The sequence below is a fragment of the Astyanax mexicanus genome, chromosome 9 (assembly GCF_023375975.1).
Source record: "Astyanax mexicanus isolate ESR-SI-001 chromosome 9, AstMex3_surface, whole genome shotgun sequence".
NCBI classification, from domain to species: domain Eukaryota; kingdom Metazoa; phylum Chordata; class Actinopteri; order Characiformes; family Acestrorhamphidae; genus Astyanax; species Astyanax mexicanus.
In genome coordinates, this window is record NC_064416.1 from 38897019 (window position 1) to 38921995 (window position 24977).

Sequence of the window (24977 nt, forward strand, 5' to 3'; positions counted from 1 at the left end):
TGTCGGCCTCTCATGCCAACACGGGTCAGCCACCCATGAGTGGCATCCTGTGAGTTTTTTGCATCGTAAAAAAGAATAATGCTTTGACAGGAGCGGAGTCAATAAATAGATCTTAGGTCTGAGAGAGAGAGTGGTCTGAGAAGGGTCTGATGTTGGGATCAGCTCCAGCCTGTTTATGGAATCGTTATTGGGAAATAGTGGTGTTTCAGAAAGCGGGATTTCTCAGGGAGCTGGGAAATGTAAGCCAAGGATTGCCCAATGGAAGTGTCCCTCACATCTGCTTCTACTGAGCAGACCCTGCTTTTGATATTATTGATCAGGCAAGATATGTTTGCTGTACAAATGTACTTCTGCAGTTTTTCACAGAAGCATTCATTTAGGGGCTGGAGTACTTTCTGAAGAGAAATTGTTTGGAATGAATTGTTTCTTATACAGAGTAAGCCCATTCAACTGCTTTATAATAATGTCCCTTTTGATAAAATATGGCTTTTTGAAAAATATGAATGTTCATAGTGTAATTCCTTCAGAAAACTTTTGTCTTAAAGTGTCAATACCCCATTATTTTCCCAATGTTATCAGTTGAGTTTATTTATATATGCAAAAAATGATCATAATTATTAGGGGTGTCACGATTCTCTAAATCCTTGATTCGTTTTTATTTTTGATTTTGGGGTCACGATTCGATTCTCAATTTTCTTTTTTCTTTTTTTGACAGCAGAGAGGCCTATGCCAGTTTTAGATTAGTCTTTAGATCAGTCATTGGTTTGATTCATCAAATTTACAATATCTTATGGTGGGCTTGATATAAGTGATGCAAAGTGATACAAGTGATCTGTAATACACCCCATTAGAAACTAATGGTCAAATTTAAATAATTTAATTAAGATATATATGTAATGCCACCTAGTGGATTTTTTTTGGTAGCAGCAGTGTGCAGTATTAAAACAGCAATGTGCAACATAACAAAATAAATAATAATAAAATACAGGAACAGTCATGTACAAAATAATAGAACAATTATAGCCTTGACAAACTGAACTCTATCATACTATAACAGTTAAATATGAAAAATAAGACTTTAAGACTTTTTCGGTCCCTGAGAATGACAAGTTGTTTTCTTTAGCAAAGATATATTATTAACTTTATCTGAGAGAAAGATGCTTCTTAAGGTACCAAAACTATTAACATATTTGAGGCTAGACAAAACAAATGTTATTTTTATATTTTCAAGTTTTTCTTTAAGAAGATGAGAATGTCCACATTCTCTGGAGAAAGGGGCAGCTACAGTGTGCTCTGATAACTCACTTTGCCTCGCCATAAGCATTCAACCTATATAGGTCTGGGCATTCCCAAGCCTTCCACTGAGGTAACACTTCATGATCAATTTGCATTCTGATCTCCCATAACTTGCTTGTGTATTAGTAATGATAAACTTAATTTCTAAAGCACCTTTCATACACCAGGGATGCAGCTTAAAAATAAAGAAAAATAGTAAAAAAAAAAAAGCAGAAAAGAAATATGCAATAAAATTCATGAGAAAGACCAATAAAACTGAGGTAAATAAGAAGAGCTTCTCTTATGTTTTGTTGGTTAAATGCTCCATAATTTGGTAGCATGGTTCCCAAGCTTTATTATTATTATGAATCAACCTCATTTGTCTGTCGGGTTCTATTACTTAGGATATCCATCAGCTTGTCAACAAATGCTTGTGGACAGCTGTCAAAGAGAGAGAGCTCAATGCATTTATATTTATGCCGGTGGTGTGAAAGTAAATAGCACTCCACTGCTGTAGGGGGAGCTCTGGAGCATAAAAAAGTCTTCTGATGGGCTGTCCTATTCTATGCCTCTATTGCCAGGGTCACATTAGATAATTTTTTTAGTCGTCAGTTGCTGTGCTGTTCACACTACACGACTGGTTGTCCTTCCGTTGTGACTTTCACACTACATGACTGATCCGTGAGACAGGGTGACTACTAGGGCTGGCCCGAATAGCGTTTTTTGAGCTCCGGATATTTGGCACTGATTCGAAGCGAATATTCGAATATTCGTTTTTAAAAAAAGAGGTAAAAAAAATAAATAAAAAAAAGCAAATCACGGCCCCTTTAATCCACTAAAATGTTCAATTTGCTCTGACCGACGAGACATATTCACCCCGGATTTTTGTTGTTTTTATCCCCCATATTTTTTCTGTGTTTTTAGCTCAAATTTCTTTGTGTTTTCATCCCGGAATTTCTGCTGCCCCACACGCGGCTTATCCGCTGCGTAAGCAGGCTAGGAGGCTGCTGCTGCACGGTTTCTCCGCTGCGCAAGCCAGCCCAGTAAATTGCTGTTTGTGTTTTCACACTTAGGCTATTTGCTTAAAAAAACAAACAAAAAAAAAAAACGTTTGTTCAGGAAGTATTTTATATTCTTAAACATTGGTAATTATATTAGAGGACAGTCATTGTAAACTGTACTTGGTCTATTTCGGTTAAAGGATTGTGCTTTTACTGTGATATTGTGATATTACTGATTTTGTATTTTTGCACTTGGGCTATAAGCTCAATATTAAATATTTCGTTTGTTTAGAAATTATTTTATATTTTAAACCATGTTAAATTATATTAGAGTAGAGGAAAGTCATTGTTAATGACGTTATTGTACTTGGTCTATTTCGGTTTAAGCATTGTGCAGGGCATAGCCGTATTACTGATTTTGTATTTTTGCACTTGGGCTATAAGCTCAATATTAAATATTTCGTTTGCTTAGAAATTATTTTATATTTTTAAACCATTTTAAATTATATTAGATAAGAGGAAATTCGTTCAGACATCATTTTTGTAGGCCAGGCTTTTGTAACCGATTTAGCCCCTACTGTTGCCACATTACCCCTTACGTTTTATTATATAAATCAGTTTCGAAGAGCCTGCATTTTTTTTATCATGTATAATAGAGGTCTGCGCGAGACTGATTTTTAAACCCACTCTTCCACGCTCCCGCGTTTCTGCCTCGTTACCGCTCCGCAAAAAAATTGCTTCTTTTAATCCCGCGCCCGCCCGCCACATAGTGCGGTCCCGTTCCTTACCCCAGTCCAAACACCATCGGTGTGTGCGTGTGTGTGTCGGTCCATCCTGCGCGTTGAGAGTTTTCTTTAGTTTATTTTTTTTTTTTTACAATTATTACAGTTTTCTTAACTATTTATTAATTTGCTCCCGCATCGTCTGGATTAAACTCCCGCTCCAGCCAATAACAGTTCAGTTCTGTCCCGCGCGCAAGATATTCTGACGGGACCCGCGAAAACAGAAGTGGTTAGAGTGAGGTGGAACTCTGGAAAGGAGAAAAAAAACGAATATCCGAATACCAAAATTAAAAACCGAATACCTACTCAACGAACGAATATCCGAATACCCGAATATTCGGGTCCAGCCCTAGTGACTACACGTGTTTTTACCATGTGAAATCACCGACTCACCTGTCTACTCTCCAGAAACCTGTTTTTTCACAGGAACATGCCTGAACTGAATGCATGCGAGGACTAGCAATGGCATAAATAGCTCTGGTCATGCAGGAAATGCGTTTTGGACCTGTGGCCATTGGCTGTAGGTAGCTACTGCTTCTGACTCCCAGTCACCTACTGGATCAGATATTTAGCGTGACAAACATTTGCCACTCAGTGAGCATCTTTTAGTTGTACACACCATATGACTGAGTGAGGGCCTAGAGATCCCAAATTTGCCTCCAAGCTGAATTTTGTCAGCGGTCAGCAAAAAACGATTGACGACTGAAAAACTGGGCACCAGACTATTGATTACAGTATTGTGGGTTTGGTAATTGGACCACTGTTGGGCCATTGAACAAGGCGACTGCAACAATGACTGCTCCAGGCATCTAGTGTGGGTTAAAAGCATAGATCAAGCACCAGTATGGTAAAAATGGGTTCTTGTTTTCAGTGTTATTTAGAGGGAGGCCTCCAAGATCTCCTGGCCATGTACAGCTGTAGCATCACTGGAGACTGAACCGGTGATCTTTCCAAATGCTTAGACTGCTGAGAAAATGGAATTTTCCATAATACAGGCCCTTTAACTTATCTGGGTAAGTAAGAAATCCCCCCAGCTCCTTCATTTCAAGCAAGATGGTAACATAAGCACTGACCTTTGCGCTTAAACAAACTCGCTGTGTGGTTTCAGTATGAGCTTAGGGGAACCCAACTCCAGTAATAGCCGTTGCATCAACATTGCTCTGGCTATTTTAGCCGGGTTTTACAGGCTGTGTGTTTTTACGGTGTGATGGTAGCCTTGGCCTCACGCCTTAGAGCGTGCCCACCGGAGCTTATGGGGGCTCGTTACTGTGGTCAGAAGGCTCGCTAACGGGTTCCTTCTCCTACAGAGGCGAGGGATCCTCGCTGCTGAAGTCAGGCCTCGGAAGCCCAATGAATCGCCCTGGAAATGGAATCCGCTCCCAGGCGCTAAATCATCCCATGCCGCGGAGGACGGCCGCCTTAGCCGAACACAGAAATGTACGTCATGACCAGCTCTGTGGGAAATGTCATGTACTTGGAGGGAAGGGCAGATTTACCACTTTCCAGTAGTTTCTAACAGCTTATGTTTCTATTGGCGGTGATGTGCTCGGCCCACTGTTTTGGTTCGATTCCCAGTGTGTTCCATTTCTTAAGTTACAGAGGCAGAGAGTGAGGGGGAAATTTCTCGCAGGATAACGGACAGAGGCTGTCCGTTCTATCTATCTATCTATCTATCTATCTATCTATCTATCTATCTATCTATCTATCTATCTATCTATCTATCTATCTATCTATCTATCTATCTATCTATCTATCTATCTATCTATCTATCTATCTATCTATCTAAACTTTTGTCTCATTGCTAATTATGAACACTAACAGAGTATTTTTGGTTACACCCCCAGTTTCAGCCCATCCACATCCAGCTTAATGATAAGGAAAGGCCTATACTGTTAAATTGCTGTAAACAAACTTTAAAAGGGAAATTCACCTCATTGTAGCTCTATAGCAGCAGATGTTGCTAAGTGCTAACCATAGCAGAAGCAGTGCTCGTTCTCTTTCTCATTAGGAAAGCTGTGGTTGACTGTGACTCCTAAAGGCAGTGCAGTGTACCTTCCCTGCATGTGGAGGCCACATGCCTGTGTCCTTAGCCCGCCACATGTTCTACACATGGATCAGTTTTGTGTGTTGGGTTGGGGGGGGTTTGCTGTCATGACGTGACTCTTTTAAGTAGAGAGGAATAGAGGAATAATACGAGAGCATGCAAAGTATGCAGCAACATACATCTTTCATTGATCTTTTCATTGTTATTTTAGCAAGACTGGTATGCATAACCTTTGAGACTTTGAAAGCTGATATTGTTTTGAAATGAACAGACGAACAGTTTTAGACGTTTGCAAAAAAACAACACGAACTACTGAGACTTTTAGTTAATGTTGCATGCGATGTTTATCCTGATTCTTTTTAAGCTAGGAACCTTTTCTTATTCGCCAGGCATATTTCTTAACCCCGCAAAAACAAGTTCAGTTTTCTTAAGCTTCCATCCTGGTGTTGTGCTGGCCCCTATTCTCCATTCTGCTGGTTGTGGACAAGGTCAGTAGAATTGGAAACAGATCAGATAGAAGGCACTGGAGGGACAGACGCTCAGGAGCATGACTGAGGTTTCATGCTCCATTGTGGGCCAAACCGCACTGCCTTCATACCTCCGGATGGAGCTTCCGCTAGAAGCTGGAGGCCTGAGCTGTAACTACAGTGGTAGGGATGCCCAGCGGACCTAAAATATAGTGGAAGTGCCAAGCCAAGAGTTGTAAAAGAGTGGGAAAAGCCTTGTGTTTATGGTAGTGCCGGCTGTATAAAACCCGCGTCATTTAAGAAGTAGACACCATCTGACAGGCCAAATAAAAAGTTGTCAAGGGCCACGTTCAGCATGTAGCTCTCACTGGTATCCTCACTGTAATTCCAGCACATATTTCTTTATTTTCACGGCTTTGACACAACTGCCTCGACTCTCGGAGAGAACTGAGGACTTACAGATGTTGAGTCAGGTGTGTGAGAACAGGGAAAACACTGAATAGAAGATCACTGAGGTCATGCATCATACTGTAGTCTTCGTAATGCCTGTATTTGGCGCTCTCTAAAAAAATCAAGAAATACTACCTCTATATTTATGTCAATCACAATTCAAGCCAATCACCAGTGGAATTCACTTTAGTTTATATGGTTTCCTTTTCAAATACATGTACATCCCAGTTATAGACTGTGAATGCATTAACATGCACTTAATCATCCAATAAATCTGATAAAAAATGGATTTTAGCTCAATAATCTGATATCTCGGCACATTTTTTTTTCTAGAAATGCATGAATACTGATAGTGGTGTGATAGTGGGGTATCTGTCCAACACCATACTTGCTCATTTACTCATACTTATAATCACAAACTAGGCTCTGATACTAACATCCAATACCATTTGTCCAGAATTTCCCTCTGGGATCAATAAATATCCATCCATCCATCCATCCATCCATCCATGAGATGACATGAGAAGGAGTAAGAGAATAAGTGAGAGAGCACACAAAAAGGCAAATGGTTACGCTCAACAAATCCTGCTTACCACGATTAAATGCATGAAGCACTCCATTCAGCCACCTTTAGTCCAGCCTCCTTTATCTCACAGTTCATGCATCCAATGTGAAATATCCACATGCACATGCTTGCCTCCCACCTTTTCCCTTCTTTACTTCTTATCTAATTGGTTGATGTCACCCAATCATGCTGTCAAAAGTGTGGACACACCTTCTTATTCAGTGTTTTTACTTATAGATTTCTTTTCTTCATTGTAAATGAATACTGAAGACATCCAGAATATAAAGGAACACATAATAAATCATGTAGTAAATTAAAAGTGTTAAACAAACCAAAATACTCTTTTTTATTTAGGTTGCTGTTAACTTGTGGTTTCTGAGGCTGCTAACTCTAATAAACTTATCCTGTGCAACTCTGAGTAACTCTTGGTCTTCCTTTTCTGATGTGATCCTGATGAGAGACAGTTTTCAATGTTTTTAATGGTCTTTATGGCTGCACTTAATGATACTTTCAAAATCCTGACTGACCTTCATTTCTTAAAGTAATTGTTTTCTGTACTTAGTTGAATAGTTTCTATATACAGATAGCTGTAAGAAAGGCAGTCCTGCATTCAATTTGTTGTTTGCTGATTGCTTTGTACAACTTGGCTGGTTGCACAGTTCAAATTTGATTTTGTCCTGATTTGTGTTAATACACTTATTTAATACTTGAGTGAATAAAACACACACTTAGTTTGTTCACGGTTCACTGTTAACTGCCTAACTAGCCTAGTTTTTACACTGTTATCTTTGGAACATTGCTGTTGACCACAATGTGCAATAGCTGCATAAATCTAATGCATTTCTGTAATGTTTAAAAATGAATCAGAGGCTAAAAAAAATGTAAGTTAAATACTTACATTTTGGCCAATTGAAATTTGAGGTGAAGACTAATGAGCTAAGCAGCAGTAAGTGCTGTATATGTTTAGACTTAGGTTTAGTTTATTAGTCCTTAGGCTAGGTCCCAACCCATGAGAAACCAATATATCTTCCGGAGTGTTCTTATGGTTAACTCATTTACACTGAATGGCTGAAATCTCAGACACCCTCAGCTACGTATATATAGTGTGTGTAAAGATTGGTTGTGTTGTGATGTTCTGCTGAATGACTGTTGGAGCTAAAGTTTATAATCTTTCTTAATGAAGTGCAGATTAAAACTGAGGTGAATCCAAAAAGCTGGCTTTTCTCTCATCATTCACTAATGGGAATGAGTGCAATGCAACGATCCTGGCTCTGTGCTGTGTCTCTATTACGCCATCTCCAGTTCAGGGAATGTCATACGGTTATATCATTACCCTCTCTGAGCTATCGTGGTTTAAGGTCACCTCCATAATAAATTATTGGCTGGAATGGTCTTCCTAGAGCATTTTTCTGCTCGAGTCCAGGTAATGTAAATATTGCATTTCCAGATGAAGCTTGAGCTCCTCAGCACACACTGATATAGAGCTCTGGATCTCTTTAACTTTGCAGCTGAATAAATACCATAGACTAATGCTTACCCAACACTTCCTACACACATGGGCTTTAATATAATTAGTATAACGAGCTCTTTTGTTTTTTGATGAGTGTTAATGAACAGCCTTTTTTATATTTCACTTTTATGTCAGATGATTAGTGAATTAGTGATACAAATGATAAAATCTTGTGAATACAGTGTGACTGTAAAAATCTGAGTCTAAAGCCAGCTCAAACTCAAACTCCAAGCCTTACGTTTTGAAGAAAACCACCACCAGCTGTGCCAACAAGAAATCTTTCTTTAAAAAATATTTTTTTCATATGGATAAAAGGCCTCACCAACTTAAATTAGGTTCTGCTGACAATCCTGTAAGTTGTGTCAATGACATGTTTTACATTAATCATTCATGTAGTGGGCAAAATACTGTATTCTTTGTTAATTAAGCAATAATACACAAGCTTTGTAATATTGGCACTAAATTACGCGTTGTAGCACAAACCTCAAGTGTATTATTGCGATTATACCACAGTTTCATTATCGCTGTTTGTTAAAAGATTTTGGTTTTGATCTGTTTGGTTATAAAAACTCCACAAGTTAAATTAGTTCCATTGCTGCCCTGTTTGTAGCTGCGCTGTTTGGCTTGTAAGCACTGCATGGTTTCTAGGTTACCTGTATGTGGATAGGTTCAGTTACAGAGCATAACCGGCTGATAATGGCACTCTCAGAACGCCTCTAAGCAAAACACATTGCAGGGTTTGAACTAACTGTGATATAGTTTGAGATAAAAACTGAGAACTGGGAATTTGCGACTATTAAATACCTGTTTTATTGTCGGGTCATACAAGCTTAAGTCATTTCAAATGTGTATTAGCCAGCATATATTCACAATCAGCAACACAAAACACAGTAACTTGCTCTAATAGCTTTCTAATCCCACCAGCTTTCTAATAGAGGCCAGACACTTCACTATTGGTAGTGTGGGCAACATGCCAAGTCTTGCTGGGAAATGAAAATCACATCTCTAAGTTGTCAGCAGAGGGAAGCATAAAGTGCTGTAAGATTTTGTGGGAAAACACTAAACTGACATCACAATCAGTGATGGTTTAGAGAGACATGTCATCTGCTGGTGTTGATCCACTGTGTTCTATTATCAAGTCTAAAGTCAGTACAGTTTTGTTTTCCCACAAAATCTTACAGCACTTCATGCTTCCCTCTGCTACTGACAACTTTTATGGAGATGTGGATTTCATTTTCCAGCAGGACTTGGCACACTGCCCACAATGACAAAAGTACCAATCGGTCTTATAATAATTTTTTTTTTTATATCGAGACACAGATTTTTGGGTTTTCTTTGGCCATAATCATCAAGAATAAAATAAATAAAGGCTTAAATTGATCACTCTGTGTGTAATACATCTATATATATATATATATATATATATATATATATATATATATATATATATATATATATATATATATATATTTCACATTTTCAACTGAATTACTGAAATAAATCAGTGTGTATGTTTGTCTGCTCCAGAGGAACAGTCCCATAGGATATCAAATAACCACACAATAACCTACAGCCCTACCTTTGCGTTCTCCCCCTGGATGTCCTGCTATAGGAGCTGTGGATCATCTTTAGCATTAGCCTCAGGCATTTCCTACTGTGTTTTTCTTTTTTTGTTTGAGTTAAAACGTCCAGAGTTCTATGGAACTTTTGTGCTGTACGTTTATACGTTCCTTTGATTTACATTGAGGATAATGGTGCTGTCATTAATGGATGGTAAATAGTATGTGCTGATTCAGCAGAGAGGACATGATAGAGATCCAAAAGAAGATTTACGAGATTCATATACCGCACTGCGAGAAATGTATGGACACATCTGGACTGCTTCACTGACTTATGCATTTCTGAGCCCCCTGGCTGTGCGTAATCAGCCACGGTGCTCTCTGTGTAGTGTTCTATGCTCAACATATTAGTGTGCGGTATGTACAGTCTAGCACTGTTGAGCCTTTAAAGCAACATTATGTAGCTTTTTTATCATTATGGTAGACCACTGATCTCTAATAGGGAGAATAGTGTCTCTCTGGGCTTGGCACGCTGCTAACTGCACTGTGTAACTGTGGTGAAGCGAGCGAGAAAACACTGCATAAAGAACTGCATAGCGCTGCTGCATAAGTCAAAGAAAAGCTAGAAGCCAATCAGGTTAGAATGTCGCTTCACCGCATCGAAATTCATTTGCATAAAGCTGAGAAAAATTCAGCTCTGTGTCGCTCTGCTGCTTTGTTGCTTGTCGCCTCTCGCGTGTCGCAGCGACAAATTGCGCCCTGCCATAGGAAATGAATGGTCGTCTGTCACTTTGTTGCGTACCAGTGTGAACACAGGGTTAGTGCTGAATAAACATCACCCTTAAAACTCACCCTTATAATGCTGCACTTCAGTGGCTTTATTGATCCTTAATACACAAAATTAATTACTGGTAAAATTCATACATGAGGCGCTCAGGATTAGAAGCCGCACTGTTGATTTTTGGGAAATTTAAAGGATTTTAAGTAGGCCTTGTAGTCCGAAAAAGGCAGCAGCCTTAGCTTAGAACAGGCTAGCACTCAGCCGCGGCACGCTCGCCCGCAGCCCACAGCGCTGGCTCATCTTTTGTGGAAAAAAGGAAAGAAAATCGTTCGGTTAATACCGTCTGATAGCCAGAAGGCTAACCAGCCAGGCTAGGCTAAGCTAAGCTAATGCTGAGCTTAAAAGCAAGCTACGCTAACCTAACCACAGTCCAGCCGGCTAGCTAAAACCAACACCGTCCAGCAAAACAGGCAGAAATGCTCTAAAAATGCGCAGCGTTCACCTGAAGACGACTCGACGGAGCAGGAGAGAGTATCAGCGTAATTTCACGCTCCTAACGTTACCATCTTCGCTTATTATTTTGCTTTCAAGCTAACTTTCGTGGTGTTAGTCTGTATGAACCATGCGCCGTTTTGTAGTTAAGTTTCAGTTCTGTTACAGTTGTTGTGGAACTACTTTTTGGCGGAAGGCACAGTCCATATTAAAGCATGTTCAAACTGAATTTCTTAAAGTTCTTTGATTTATTTTCTTTATTCATTTTGTAAAAATAAACTGTTGTATAAAAGCAATAGATCGGCTGTGATGATCTACAACACTCGCCTTCGGCTTGTGCCTGCGACCGAATCACAGCCGTGCTGTTATTCCCGATAACACACTCCCTCTCGTGTTCTATTGCTTAATTCACTGCTGGACAAGACCGTCTACCATTCCTACCATTACTAAAGACCCAACCAGTCATTAAAGGTACTACTTCTGATACACCTTGACCAGCCCACACAAATGTTCCTTGTGTGACTCTGTAGGTAGAACCCTGTAAAAACAAACATCCTGCGCTGGACGGTCAGCAGGTTGACCAGCTGCGCACGATCCTTGGCCGCCAATCTCAGCACAAATGCGGCTGCTGTTCCTGCGACTCTAATCAGGAAGTATCTCTGATCATTGACCTTTCCTTGCTCACACAACTGAATCCCTCCTGAAGAACCACAGAGTTTACCCCCAAGCCAGAACAAAGAGCTGCTATATTCTGAAGAACAGAACCCGCCAGCCTGCGGCGGCGAATTTAACATAACAGCAAAAGTTTGCACAGCTTTGCTCTGCAACACATGTTAATGTGAAAAAAAGCTTCCCACATCTGACAATCTCATTTTAATCTCGCAGTTTGGCAGCTACTGAGAGTTTTAGGATGTGGGTTTGGGAAGAGAGTTCATTACGAGGTACTGCTCAGAAGCAGTGGGACTAATTACATCACTGCAGTGTAAATTTCATAATGTGTTTTCAGGCACCGGTTACGTTTCTGTCATTGGATTAGAACTTTGAATAACTGACATCCTAAAATCATTCAGAAACTGCTGCACTGATTTGGACCAGATATGTAAGAAACTTGATTCAAAATGTCTAAAACGCTGCCACTATGATTGGGAGATCGCTGGTTCAAATCCCGCTCATGCAGCTTGCCATCAGCTGCCGAAGCCCCGAGAGAGCACACCTGGTCTTGCTTTCTCTGTGCGGGTACAGTAGATGGCGCACTTTTCCCTCATAACTCCTAAGGTGATGTCGATCAGCACAAGGCATCTGTGAGCTGATGTATCAGAACAGAGTCGCTGCACTTTCCTCTGAGTGCACTGTGATGCTACTCGGTAATGCTGCATCAGCAGCAGTTGGAAAAGAGGTGGTGGCTGATTTCACATGTATCAGAGGAGGCATGTGCTGGTCTTCACTCTCCTTGTGTTGTGGCATCACTAGTAATGAGGGATATACATCTGAGTAGCATGGTGAATGGGTGAGTTATATATATTCTTCATATACTTCATATATCTTTTTAAAAACATGTCTTTACTCATGTGAAAGAATGGTTTTGGTGGTTGAAAGGGGCGTTCCAGACCCTTTGCTTCACAACAGTAGTAGAATATGTGAATGAAATAGTTTATAAATGTGAAATAAATGTCTGAAAATAACTGACAGTAACAAGACAGTGAGATTTGGGGCAGGTGAAACAAGAAGCACATGGAGCAGGTGGTATTCCACTTGCTTATTTATTAGTTAATACATAAGCTAATGCAGCCCCAAAGCACATTTATGGAGTTACAGAATAAAATTAATAAAAGGAGCTGGGTCCAACTGCGTCCGTGGTAGACTTAGCGAAAAGGCTTCTTAAAGGGACAGTGAACACATTACTGAATACTGGCCGTTACGTATTTCCCCCAGCCCATTTAAATGGTCATCCCCCTTATTGTGAGCATTTGTGAAAAAGTAAGATTTTTTATATTCACAAAATCAAGTTCTAGGTGAGATTTTATCCAATAAATAAAAAAAAAAGTTTTCTCTATCCAATTTATCATGCATTCACTTTATCCCCCCTCAAACACACAAGCATATACAAGTATTTAATTGAGACCACTAATATAAATATAATTGCATTTTTACATTTCTTACATTCATTCTTTTATTTACATTTACATATCCAATATAAAAACTTGCATCTTAAGGAGAACAAGTGCAATTAATCACAGTTATTCACAGAATATTGTTGTGATTAATCTGAGGACATTTTTTATCAATTGACACCACTAATAATAATCCTTTGCAGTCCTGAAAGATGGCATACAGCTGTACTGAAAAAATTACACTGTTTATTTACAGGAATGGTACTGTTACCTTTCTTTAATTAAGCTAGTTAAAATGTAATGGGCTGAGTTCATGTGATGCAGTATTAAACTACAATTACAGTAGTTTGGTGAGATTTTACAGTGCATCGAGAGACACCGCTAACATTTATTTCAACACTAATGGTAAGGAATTCCTCAGAGGGCTCCTTGGTGCCCAAGACCAGTCTAACCGTTTCCAGCTGAACGTGGATTTTAGTGCTGTTTAAATCCTCATTTTGGTTCATCAGGAGATCCTTTGGTGCCAAACGGTAGAAGCCACCCACCGAGAGCAGGTTAGTGTGAGGAATGAAGTGATTTAAGGTCAAACTGGGGTAGATGTGGTGAAAGGAAAAACTATTAGATCCGTTTTGAAGGCTTTTGGGGCCTTGGGGGGCTTGTTGTCACAGTGAGGCTCATCAGTTTAGTTTATTTATTAAGGAAGTAGAGAGTCTCCTGGTTCACATTTGTCCACTCTCATGATGGGATAATTAGTTAAAGTGAATTTTTTATCCACCTGTGAAATAAAAAATGTTTTTTCCTTCTAACTGGGTGTCAAAATTACTGATGAACATCTTCTGTAACCGGATTTTGGTCAGAGCTTTTGTGTGTGTGTGTATTTCTGGTGTGTGTTTGTGCTGTTAGGCCTGTGCTAATTCAGTTTCTTTCAGTCCATAAGTTAACACTGTAAAGCCTGACAGAAAGACTGCTAAATCCAAATCCAAATCCAGTTTCTAGCTTTTAAATCCATATCTAGATTCACATTTACAGATGGAATTTTAATAGTCTGAGCAGCAAAAATGTTTGCAAAATTACAAAATCTAAAATAACAATCAGATTTCTACAGAAGTCTCTGGACACTTAAATCAGATTTCAGATGCCCTGTTCACACCTGACTCCCTAAAACACATTTTTTGTAAAAGCTGTGACTATCATGACTATAATATATTAAAATGTTAGTGTTGATAAATGTGGGATGCACTAGGCTACTCACTGTTTCAGCTGCATATATGCTGATTGTAAATGAATGTATTTTAGTAGAATGTAAATATATATATTAAAGAAATTTAGTTGGACTGGAGTTTGTCTGGAGTTCTCTTGAGTCTCTGCACGGATCATCTTCATACTAGACTACATACATCTGCTATGATCTTGCTGGAGTGTGGGGGGCGTGACGTGTGCAGGTGAAAAGAATCGTATTAACCCATAGACCTACACTGAGGAAAATAATGAGTAAAATTTACTTTAAAAAAGTTTTGCAACTTTCTGCATTTGCTTTTTTTAAGTAAATTTAATTTCAGATCAATTTAAGTAACTTCAACTCATTTTCTAGACTTAAATGTTACATAGAGTAAATAAGTGAACTAAACTGAACAGTCAATCCTTTCTTTTAGTAAACTTTACTTAATTTATTTATACTGAATCAATCCTTTCTTTTAGTAAACTTTACTTAATTTCTGCATACAATATTACTAATAAGTAATTACAAAATTACTTAATTTATACAATTTACACAATTACACTGTCTCATGTCAGGTCTTTGCCCTGTTTCCTGTCTGCTCTCATGTTTTTGTGTGTGACCTCCACGTGACCCGTGCTCCTCTGTATTGTTCCCCTGTAATTTTTCACTTACCTGTGTTCATTTGTAACTCCGCCCCTTAGTCCCAGGTGTTTCCTGTTTCCCGTTTGTGTCCACCACTATTTATAGTCCGTGTTTCCTTTCTCGTGTGTCGATCCTTGTACGTTTTTACATCTGTTAGTGGTCCTCGTGTTTTTCTGTTTATGCTCAGTTCTGTTTTTTTTGTTAAGTTGATGTTTATTTAGTGTTTGTTTACGTTATTAAATTTATTATTGTTTGCATTTGCCTCCGCGTCCTCCCTGCTCCAGACCTGACATCTCAACACATGGATGGCATGCAATACATTCTTTTTAGTGTACTAAATTTGTCTGTTTACAAAATAAATCTTTTTATGTTAAGTGTATGAAAATATTTGAATGTGTTTTAAACTAAAATTATATATAATAATATTGTATAAATTAAGTAATTGTAATTAGGTAATATTGTATGCAGAAATTAAGTAAAGTTTACTAAAAGAAAGGATTGACTTAAGTTCAGTTCACTTATTAACTTAAATGTTACTCTATGTAACATTTACGCCTTGAAAATGAGTTGAAGTTACTTAAATTTACATTAAATTAAATTTACTTAAAAAAAGAAAATGCAGAATGTTGCAAAACTTTTTAAAGTAAATTTTACTCATCATTTTTTTCGGTGCAATAGGGTGTTGAAATGGTATATGTTTATACTTCTCATTCAATCACAATCAGATACATTCTTTCTGGATGAAGATATTTATCTGGATAGGTTTTGAAATGAAATGGGAGTAATGAGGATATTTTTAAAAAATCTAAAGCATAGAAAGTACAGATAATTGTGTGAAAAAAATGTCAGAAAAATTACCTTAGTAGAGTATAGATTTCTACTTTTTTTTTTTTTTTCAAAATGTTTTGGTACCACTTTAAAATAAGACTACCTTTTTTAAAGCGTTTATAAATTTGTTTATTAATGGTTACTAAATAGGTTGTAAATGCCTTAAAAATGATTAATAATCAGTTATTAATAACACATACGTAGAAAGGACAACAATGACCTGTTGTTTGCCAAATAGTGAACCCACAGCCATCTATATTGTTGCCCTTTCTACATATGTGTTATAACTGATTATTAATGTAATTATTTTAAGGCATTCACAAACTAATTATTAACCATTAATAAACTAATTGTAAGGCATTTATAAACCCTTTATAAAGGTAGTCTTATTTTAAAGTGGTACTGTTTTTTGCTTAAGTAAGGTAACAAAGTGTTTGTACTTCATTACTTGACACATGTGCAGCTGAGATGTCAATAATAAATCCAGCTAGCCCAGATGATTTAAGTTCAGTGTTGCCTTATACCTTATACCATAGAGCAGCGTTTATATGATCCTCATCTGTTAAAGGCTGGTTGTAAGGTATGCTCTCCCTGAGGTGAGGTGTGCTTTAAGGCCGTGTGTGTGGACTGTAACCGCATGGGTGTGATGATGCAGTGCGGAGTAAAGGCTGTGTTTATTCTAATACATTACCGCCACCACAGAGACCACAGCTGCAGAGCGGGGGCTTCAGCGGTATGAGTGCTTTGTGAAGCGTTACAGGTTTGAAGTCTCAGTTGGGAATTGTGTGGAGATGGTTTATGACAGTGAAATGTCTGGGAATGCCATGGATTTTCTGGAACAGTAAACGTTACAGCAAACCGAGGCGGATTCACAGCAGATTCTGAGGAATAGCTGGGATTGACTCCAGGCCTGAGGGTGGCGCTTTGTTTAGCAGCTCGACTATAATTAAGATCTCTTCTCTTATCTTCTCTCATTTTTATTATTTTCTTTATATTACTCTTAATTTTCACTTCTATCTTTACAACTGTTTTCGTCTTCTATTTGTTACATTCTCTCTTCTTTTCTCTCATCTCCTCTTTGTTTGTCTTTCTTTTCTTCTTTTACCATTTATAATTCTTTTTTCCTGTCTTTCTTACTTCATCTTCTCTCATATTCAAGTTATTTTTTCTTTTACCCTTTTTTTATTTAGTCGCCTTTATTCTCTTTTATTCCATTCTCTCTTCTCTTATCTTCACTTCTATCTTTACATCTGTTTTCTTCTTCTTTTCTCTTCTCTCCTCTTTGTTTCTTATGATCTGTTTTATCTCTCCTTTCTTTTCTTCTTTCACCATGCATAACTCTTTTTCCTGTCTTTCTTCTTTCATCTTCTCTCATATTTAAGTCGATTTTTTCTATTACCCTTTTTTATTTATTTGCTTTCTTTCTCTTTTATTCCATTCTCTTATCTTCTGTCTTTACATCTGTTTTCTTCTTCTATTTATTACATTGTATCTTCTTTTCTCTCATCTCCTCTTTGTCCTCTTCTGATCTGTTTTATCTCTTCTTACTTTCTTCTTTCACCATTTATAATCTTTTTTCCTGTCTTTCTTCCTTCAACTTCTCTCATATTCAAGTTATTTTTTTCTCTTACCCTTTTTTTATCTATTCGCCTTTATTCTCTTTTATTCCATTCTCTCTTCTCTTATCTTCACTTCTATCTTAACATCTGCTTTCTTATTCTATTTGTTACATTCTCTCCTCTTTTCTCTCATCTCCTCTTTGTTTGTCTTTCTTTTCTTCTTTTACCATTTATAATTCTTTTTTCCTGTCTTTCTTCTTTCCTCTTCTCTCATATTCAAGTTATTTTTTCTCTTACCCTTTTTTTATTTAGTCGCTTTCTTTCTCTTTTATTCCATTCTCTCTTCTCTTATCTTCACTTCTATCTTTACATCTGTTACATCTTCTTTTCATTCCATTCTTTCTTCTCTCCTCCATATTCTCTTCTCTTCTATTGTCTTCTGCCCTTTTTTATCTCACCTTTCTTTTCTTCTTTCATTGTATATCTATCATCAATTCTTTTTTCACTATCTATCTTCTCTCATCTTCATATTTACACCTGTTTCTTTATTCTTTTTTCCTTTTCTCTTTCTTCTTCATCTTCTGTTTTCTTCTTTTGTCTTCTATTCTTTTTTTTATTTTTCTTTATTTTCTTTTTTTCGTAGTATATCTCTTCTCTCACAATCACTTCTATCTTCATATTTGTTTCCTTCTTTTATTCCGTTGTCTATTGTCTCTGCTCATCTCCTGTTCTCTCCTTTTGTCTTTGTTTTTACTTTCTTTTCTTCCTTCATTTTATGCCTCATCATTTACTTCTATCTTTATATCTGCTTTTTTATTCCATTATCTTTTCTCTTCTTTCATTTTCTGTTTATTTCTTGTCTTCTATCATATCTCTCATCATTTCTTTTTCCCCAACTCTTTTGCTCCCATCTTCACTTCTATCTTTCACCTGTTCCTTTTTTTCCATTCTCTCTTCGCTCATCTTGTTCTCTTCTTTTGTCTTCTGTTGTTTTCATCTCTCCTTTCTTTTCTTCTTTTATCATATCTCTCATAATGTATTTTTCCTATATCTCTCTTCTCTCATCTTCACTTATATCTTTAAACCTTTTTCTTTATTTTTAATCCATTCTCTCTTCTCTTCTCTTCTCTCATCTTATCTTCTCTGCTTTTGTCTTCTGTTCTGTTTTCATCTCTTCTATTTTCTTTTTCATCTTATGCCTCTCATCATTTCTTTTTCATATCTCTCTTCTCTTATCTTCACTTTTAGCTTTAAACTTGTTTCTTTAATTTTAATCCATTCACTCTTCTCTTCTCTTCTCTCATCTGATCTTCTCTGCTTTTGTCTTCTGTTCTGTTTTCATTTTATTATGTTTTTTCCTCTTATGTCTCTCATAATTTCTTTTTCATATCTCCTTCTCTAATCTTCTCTCATATTCAGGTGTTTTTTCTCTTACGATTTTTATCTATCACCCTATTTCCTTTTCATTTTTTATTCCATTCTCTCATCTTCTCTTTTCTTTTTTGTCTTCTGTTAATTTTTTTTTTGCTTCTTTCATATTCTCATCTAACATCTACACTTCTCTTCTCTTACATTTTTTTATTTCATTTTTTATCTTCTAAGCTATTAACTTCTCTCCTCTTCACTTTACATCTCTTTTTATTTTGTCTTTTCTTCACTTCCTCTTTCTCTCCATATCCCTTCTTTCTGCACCTGTTCAGTTGGTTTTACTGCTGGAAGGCTTGGATTTATGATGTGCTGATGTGAGCAGTCTATGCTTACTGCAGTCCTGGGCCAGAATTTAGCCCACTTTCCACTGACTGGCTTCCAACTTTACTTATAAGCACTGTAACAAAAGACCCTGTGAACTTTGTGTAGCCAAACTTCACAGAGCTATTGTAGGAAATGTTATTTTTGATTAACTGAAATTAAACACTTACTCAAAACCAGAACACCTCCACCAAGCAGACGGTCACACAGGTCACAGACACAACCTTCTGTTAATAGATTTCTGTTAATACTGTGTGGAGCAGTTTCTCAGGCCTATTTCTGAATTACACAATACTGAATTACGTGTCAAAAGCTGTGCACCTCAGTCCAGCACAGTTTTGCACAAATATTTCCAGTTACAGCTGAATTCATGCTTTTAATCCCAGAAAAATACACTTATTTACCTTTTAAAAAGCCATTTAAATGCCTGAATAAATAGACAATTACTGTTGTTTAGCTGTTTTCCTTTGGTTTTGAGTACTCTGTGCTGGAGGCAGAGCTGGTGACGTCATGGGCCTTGCATTGTTTAATATCGCGGTATATATTGTTGAAAAAAGAACATTTGTAATGTAAAACTTTTCCAATATCGTGCAACCCTAATCAATATTTTTTTTTTTTACTTATTTTGAATTATGGATCAAGTCAAGAAGCTTTTATCTTTAGGATCATTTTTTGGATTATATTTAGGCTCATTTATCTTAAGCAGTAAAATACAGAAGAGTATTCAAGTACTGCAGCCGATTTTATCTTAAACCCAACAACTTCTCTCCAGTATGATCTCACATACGTCTCTTCAGAACTTAGGACTTAGGTCACAATCCCCCCAGTGAGAGTTCTGTATATTCAACTGGCAATCCCCCTTTAGGGTTCTGTACAGACCTGGAAACCTATGACAGAATTTTAACGTGTTGTTTAAACTGTGACAAGCTTGTGGGTGGGAACACATTGCTTGGTGGACCAGTTGATAAATGGATCACAGAACAACCTGTTAAAGCAGATACAGAGAGGCATGTGTGTGTATACATGTGTGTGTGCACGTGCACCGTCTCCCTCAAGCAGACCAGCGCCGCCCAAAATAATCAAACATTTGTTTTGGTTACCTGTGCTTAAAGTTTAACACTCCTCTAGCCCTCATCTGGCATTAGGCATGGTGTCAACAGGTTTGTGTTTATCTGCTCCAGAGAGTCCTATTCTATTTGCAGTAGTCTTTTTTTAAGGACGTTAAAATTAATTAATCAGAAGTGTTGTCAAAAAAATTGGAACATACAATGTATCTCTGTTTGTGCAGTAACAAATGCTTTATGAGTCTCTCTGTCTCTCTCTCTTCTCAGAGTCCTGGCTGTGATGAGTTCCTGGGCTCGGGGAAGGAGATGGATAAGTGTGGGGTGTGTGGAGGGGATAACACCGCCTGCAAGCTGGTCTCTGGCATGTTCCAGCACAGCCTGTCCAAAGTGGGCTACCACAAGATCGTGGAGATTCCAGAGGGAGCTACCAAGATCAACGTCACCGAGATGGTCAAGAGCCAGAACTACCTTGGTGAGTGGAGCAATGTAAATATATATATAAAATGATCAAACAAGTGTTAATCAAGCCAAAATAGGTTGTATACTGAAGATTCTTCAAAGTAGCACCTTTTGCTGTGATGCCCACTTTGCCCACTCTTTACATTATTCTCCCAGTCAGCTTCATGAGGTAGAACCTTGAATCAGCTGTCTTAAAGTAGTTCTAAAGGGTGCTGACCTCTTGTTTACAGCTTTTCCTTTTCCCAAAACAAATTCATCGCAATCCCCAGTCCCATTTCCACACTCAGGGTTGTCAGGTATAGACAACAGCACACACATAGTGTGCTGCAGCCATGGAAACAGGCAAGCTGGTTGTTTTCATGCTGAACAGGTAATCGCTGAGCTTCAGTGAGGTTGCTGAAAATAGCTTGGTAATTTACCACCACCGCTATTGTTGAGTAGATGGGCATTTTGGACATTGAAACATATATATTCACTGATTAGCTACAGAATAAGACTCGTCATCGCTTGTGTCTGTGTGTTAGTGGCAGAAAACTCTATCCAGTGTTTGGAAATTTGACTCCTGTAGACATTTTACTCACAAACACACTCATTTATCACTGATTGTTTCCAAAAGGAGAAATATGCATTAGACGGATGGTATTAGTTTCTCAGGGGGACATCTGCTTACTCGGTCACATGACATCGCGTTCAGTAGCTCCTCCAGTTCCACTCGCTGGTGTGTTTGTCTACGTGGATCTCCGTTAAAACTGTAATTTCGGTGCATAGTAGTGGACAAATAGCTGTTTTATTAAACGCGAGGTGACGAAACTCAGAGATGTGCGTCCGAAAGGGAATAAAATTATCGGAGGATCACTGAGTTCAGCATAAAACAGAAGGTAATTCTGCCTATAATTTTCTAAATCTCAGAGGACGTCTGAAAAAAAACACTTACATGGTCAATCCGGACAGGAATAAAATCACCCCCTGAGAAACTAATTCTGTTATATTTTAAATGATAGTGTATATAATTATTGATAGGAAGGGCTCAGGTAGCCTATTTGCCTTATTTTTCAAATGTTCCCTTCACACGCAGTTATAATATGCTATGTTTATGCTGCGCCTTTTGTTTTTACCAGCTGTGGGTTTTATCGGTGGCATTTTATCACGGATACTGGCACATAAATGTAGCTATAATCTCAGTCAATTTTAGGGCCCACATGGTGTATCAGACAGGCATTAACATAAACACAGAGCAGATTTCTCAGAGTGTGTTTTACATTAAGATGATTTAAGACATAAAAGGCTGAATTCCACTCTCGGATTAAGTTGTGGCTTTTAAAATGTCACAGGCATTTCAGGGCTTTTGATTATTCGTGTTTTTAGCTTTTTATGCTCCTTTATAGAAGTTCAGTGAGTTCTGCGTGAACTTAAAAAAAATTGGCTGGATTTGTAAAATTAAAGGAACTTTAAACACATGAAATGATCTGCTTTAATTCACGGGTAGCAGTTCTTAAATGTGTCAGTCATCATCAGAGACTGTATCTTCAGTCTTTCATCCTCAGTAAGCCCACCCATTAGAAATGATTCCGATGTCACTTGGGAAATGGCTGGATCTAAGATTAGACAAGAGACAGAAAGAGGGAGAGACAAAGAAAAAGAGAAAGCAGAGAGAGAGAGAGGAGTCACTGCTATTTTAGGAGTGACTGGAGGAATGTCAGTGTTTTATTGTTGGAGACATTGCTTTAATGAGAGCCATGCTGAAGCCCAGCATGGGTCCGGCTCCCACTCTGGACTCCGGGGGCCACGTACATAAACAAGCTTTCATTGGTGTCTCTGTCCCCTCATCCCATCATTCGCTTTAACCCCTTAAAACGATAGTTTCAGGCTTTGAGGCTAATAAAAAAAATTAAGCCATAAATGGTCAGTTTGTTATGGATAACAGTGTATAATGTATTATAATGTCCATGTTTGGTCCTATTTAATGTCCTATTTATAGGTTTATATATATATATATATATATATATATATATATATGTATGAAATTACAAAAAAGATGCAGAGCTTTTAGACCTTAAATAATGTAAAGAAAACAAGTTCATATTCTTAAAGTTTTAAGAGTTTAGAAATCAATATTTGGTGGAATAACCCTGATTTTTAATCACAATTTTCCTGCATCTTGGCTTGTTCTCCTCCACCAGTCTTACACACTGCTTTTGGATAACTTTATGCCTGCACTCCTGGTTAAAACATTCAAGCAGTTCAGCTTGATTTGATGGTTGTGATCATCCATCTTCATCTTAATTATATTCCAGAGGTTTTTAATTAGGTAAAATCAAATGAACTCATCATTTTAGGTGGTGTCTTTTTTCCATAGCTGTAAAAATACAAGAATTCAATACTATTATGTCCCATGACCTATGCCATGTCCAATAGAAGATAAAGAAGGCTGCACTGTAGAATATGTGTGTGGGACATTATGTATTGAATGTGGATTGAACCTGTGATTTCTGCCTTACTCGTGTCTCTTTACATGGACAATTCTAGCTAGACACTGTCGGTCCCAAACAATACCACCTACTACACTGTCCACTGTGGGTAGTAATGGCTTCTATGATGTATTCCACACATACATACACAAGACACTGTTGGTTTAGAAATGTTTTTGCTTAACCCTACAAAACGTGACCCAAAGATGGGGGTGATCTTTAAAATTTTAGGGTGTCCTGTTCTCTTAAAAGATATATTAATCTTACAAAACAGTGTTTAATGAAATAAATAGTTTTAAATGGAGTTAATAATTTTAATTTCCCTCGTAATTAGCATACCTTATGCCTGCATCGTTTAAATAGCAACCATGCTTATGAATAGGCAGTATTTTGCAGATGGGCATGGTGGTCAGGTACATTTCTGGTGTAATAAACAGAATGCAAAATAAAATAACATTGCCATTCCTGAGTATTCTTCACAACGTAAACGAGCAGGTCAGTTTTTTCTCCTGCAAAGTGTTGAACACGTCCAGGTAGCTGCGCCCCCGAAATAGCAATCCGCCAAAGTCAAAGCGCACCTGGCTCTTACAGAGAATGGCAAGTCACACGCTGATTGGTTTATTGCATGTTGCACCCAAAACACACCAATGATAAATAAAGAGAATTACAACATACCTTTTGTGTGTTTTGAGCCGCCCAGTGCACACTTTTCCTGTTGTTACGATAGCAAACACACACTGACAAGCCCTAAATCAAGCTAAACATTACTTTTAAGGTATTCATTGCCTTGTTTAAAAAAAATCAGAATTCTACAAATGAAGTGTGTGTGTGTGGAGGTATTTTGAGCTTGTTAGTGGCAAAAAAAATGGCGATTTCTTTGCCTCCGCAATGCTATGCACATATTGCTAGCATCTTAAGCCTCTTGTTGCTTTTTGTTTTGTAAAGGTTTTGTAAAGACTATGGTTCTGTGTTGATTGTAGCAGATTAAAGCACGATTGGTTGGTTATGTGCTACACTAAGTTTAGTTATGTGCTTCAACCACCAATCTTGACTATATTTGGAGTAGGGAAAACCAAAGGTTTGAACTGAACTGTTGCTTCATAATGGAAAGTCATGGTGATAAATATCCCGATGAGGTTGTGGTTTGCCGAAAGTGAGACAGCAGCTGTGGGTGAACTGTGGACAGTGGGGACAAATGTGAAAACAGACAATAGACCCGTTTAGAGTCTGAAGGGTCTGTGATTGTCATTGTTATTTGATTTAATCACATGTTTGTAAGAGGAGAGATATTGGATGGGACTGGAAGGACAACAGAGGAGCTGCTGAGTGATGAAGCGTTATGGTGGTTGCGTAGTTTTGGAGGAAATCCCCGGTACTGCTACATCCACTGTAAAAAATGGAAGTCTTGCCCTTCATTCGTGGTCAGTTTCTGACTACAGAGTCACTCTGGGCTGCAGATTGCTGGATGGTGAACCCGCTCTTAAACTAGCATTGACACTAATGTGTGTAAAAAGTCTAGCTACATTACTGTTCTTGATACACTTTGTGTACTACCATGTGATGGTACATGATCATTGAATAATGGGCAAGTGAGCTACTGAATGAGCAATTCCTATTATGCTTTTCTCTTGTTGTCTTGGACATGGAAACAACCAACAAATCCATGTGTGGAGGAATTGTGGTATAAACATCAAGAAGAACAGTTTGTTGATACACTTCAAACATACAGAAGCCCTGGTGTAATCATACGTGGTGTAATTTTGTACAATGCCAATGACAATTACCTTTGGTCTTCATTAGAGGTATTCTGACAGCCCAACATTATGCTAATAAGACCCTGCAAACCAGTGACTCTACATTTTCTGGTGAGCTATTCCAACAGGACAATACTTGTCCACATACTGCTGCTATCTCAAGAGCTTGTGTAGAAGACAGGGTCTCTGCTGGTCCTT

The 24977-nt window shown here is 37.9% G+C and overlaps 1 protein-coding gene and 1 long non-coding RNA gene across 5 annotated transcripts in view; one reads left to right on the plus strand and one right to left on the minus strand.

The window, feature by feature from the left end:
• LOC125804591 (uncharacterized) overlaps nucleotides 1-24977 on the minus strand; it is a 349596-nt gene that overhangs the window by 231990 nt on the left and 92629 nt on the right. The gene's annotated exons all lie outside the window — the stretch shown is intronic.
• Nucleotides 1-24977, plus strand: part of LOC103024772 (thrombospondin type-1 domain-containing protein 4) — a 114238-nt gene that overhangs the window by 75204 nt on the left and 14057 nt on the right. For all 4 annotated transcript variants that reach the window (XM_022679829.2, XM_022679830.2, XM_007251880.4 and 1 more), the window contains one exon: nucleotides 20366-20570. In XM_022679829.2, coding sequence (XP_022535550.2) covers nucleotides 20366-20570 — 205 coding nt within the window. The remainder of the gene's footprint in view (nucleotides 1-20365; nucleotides 20571-24977) is intronic.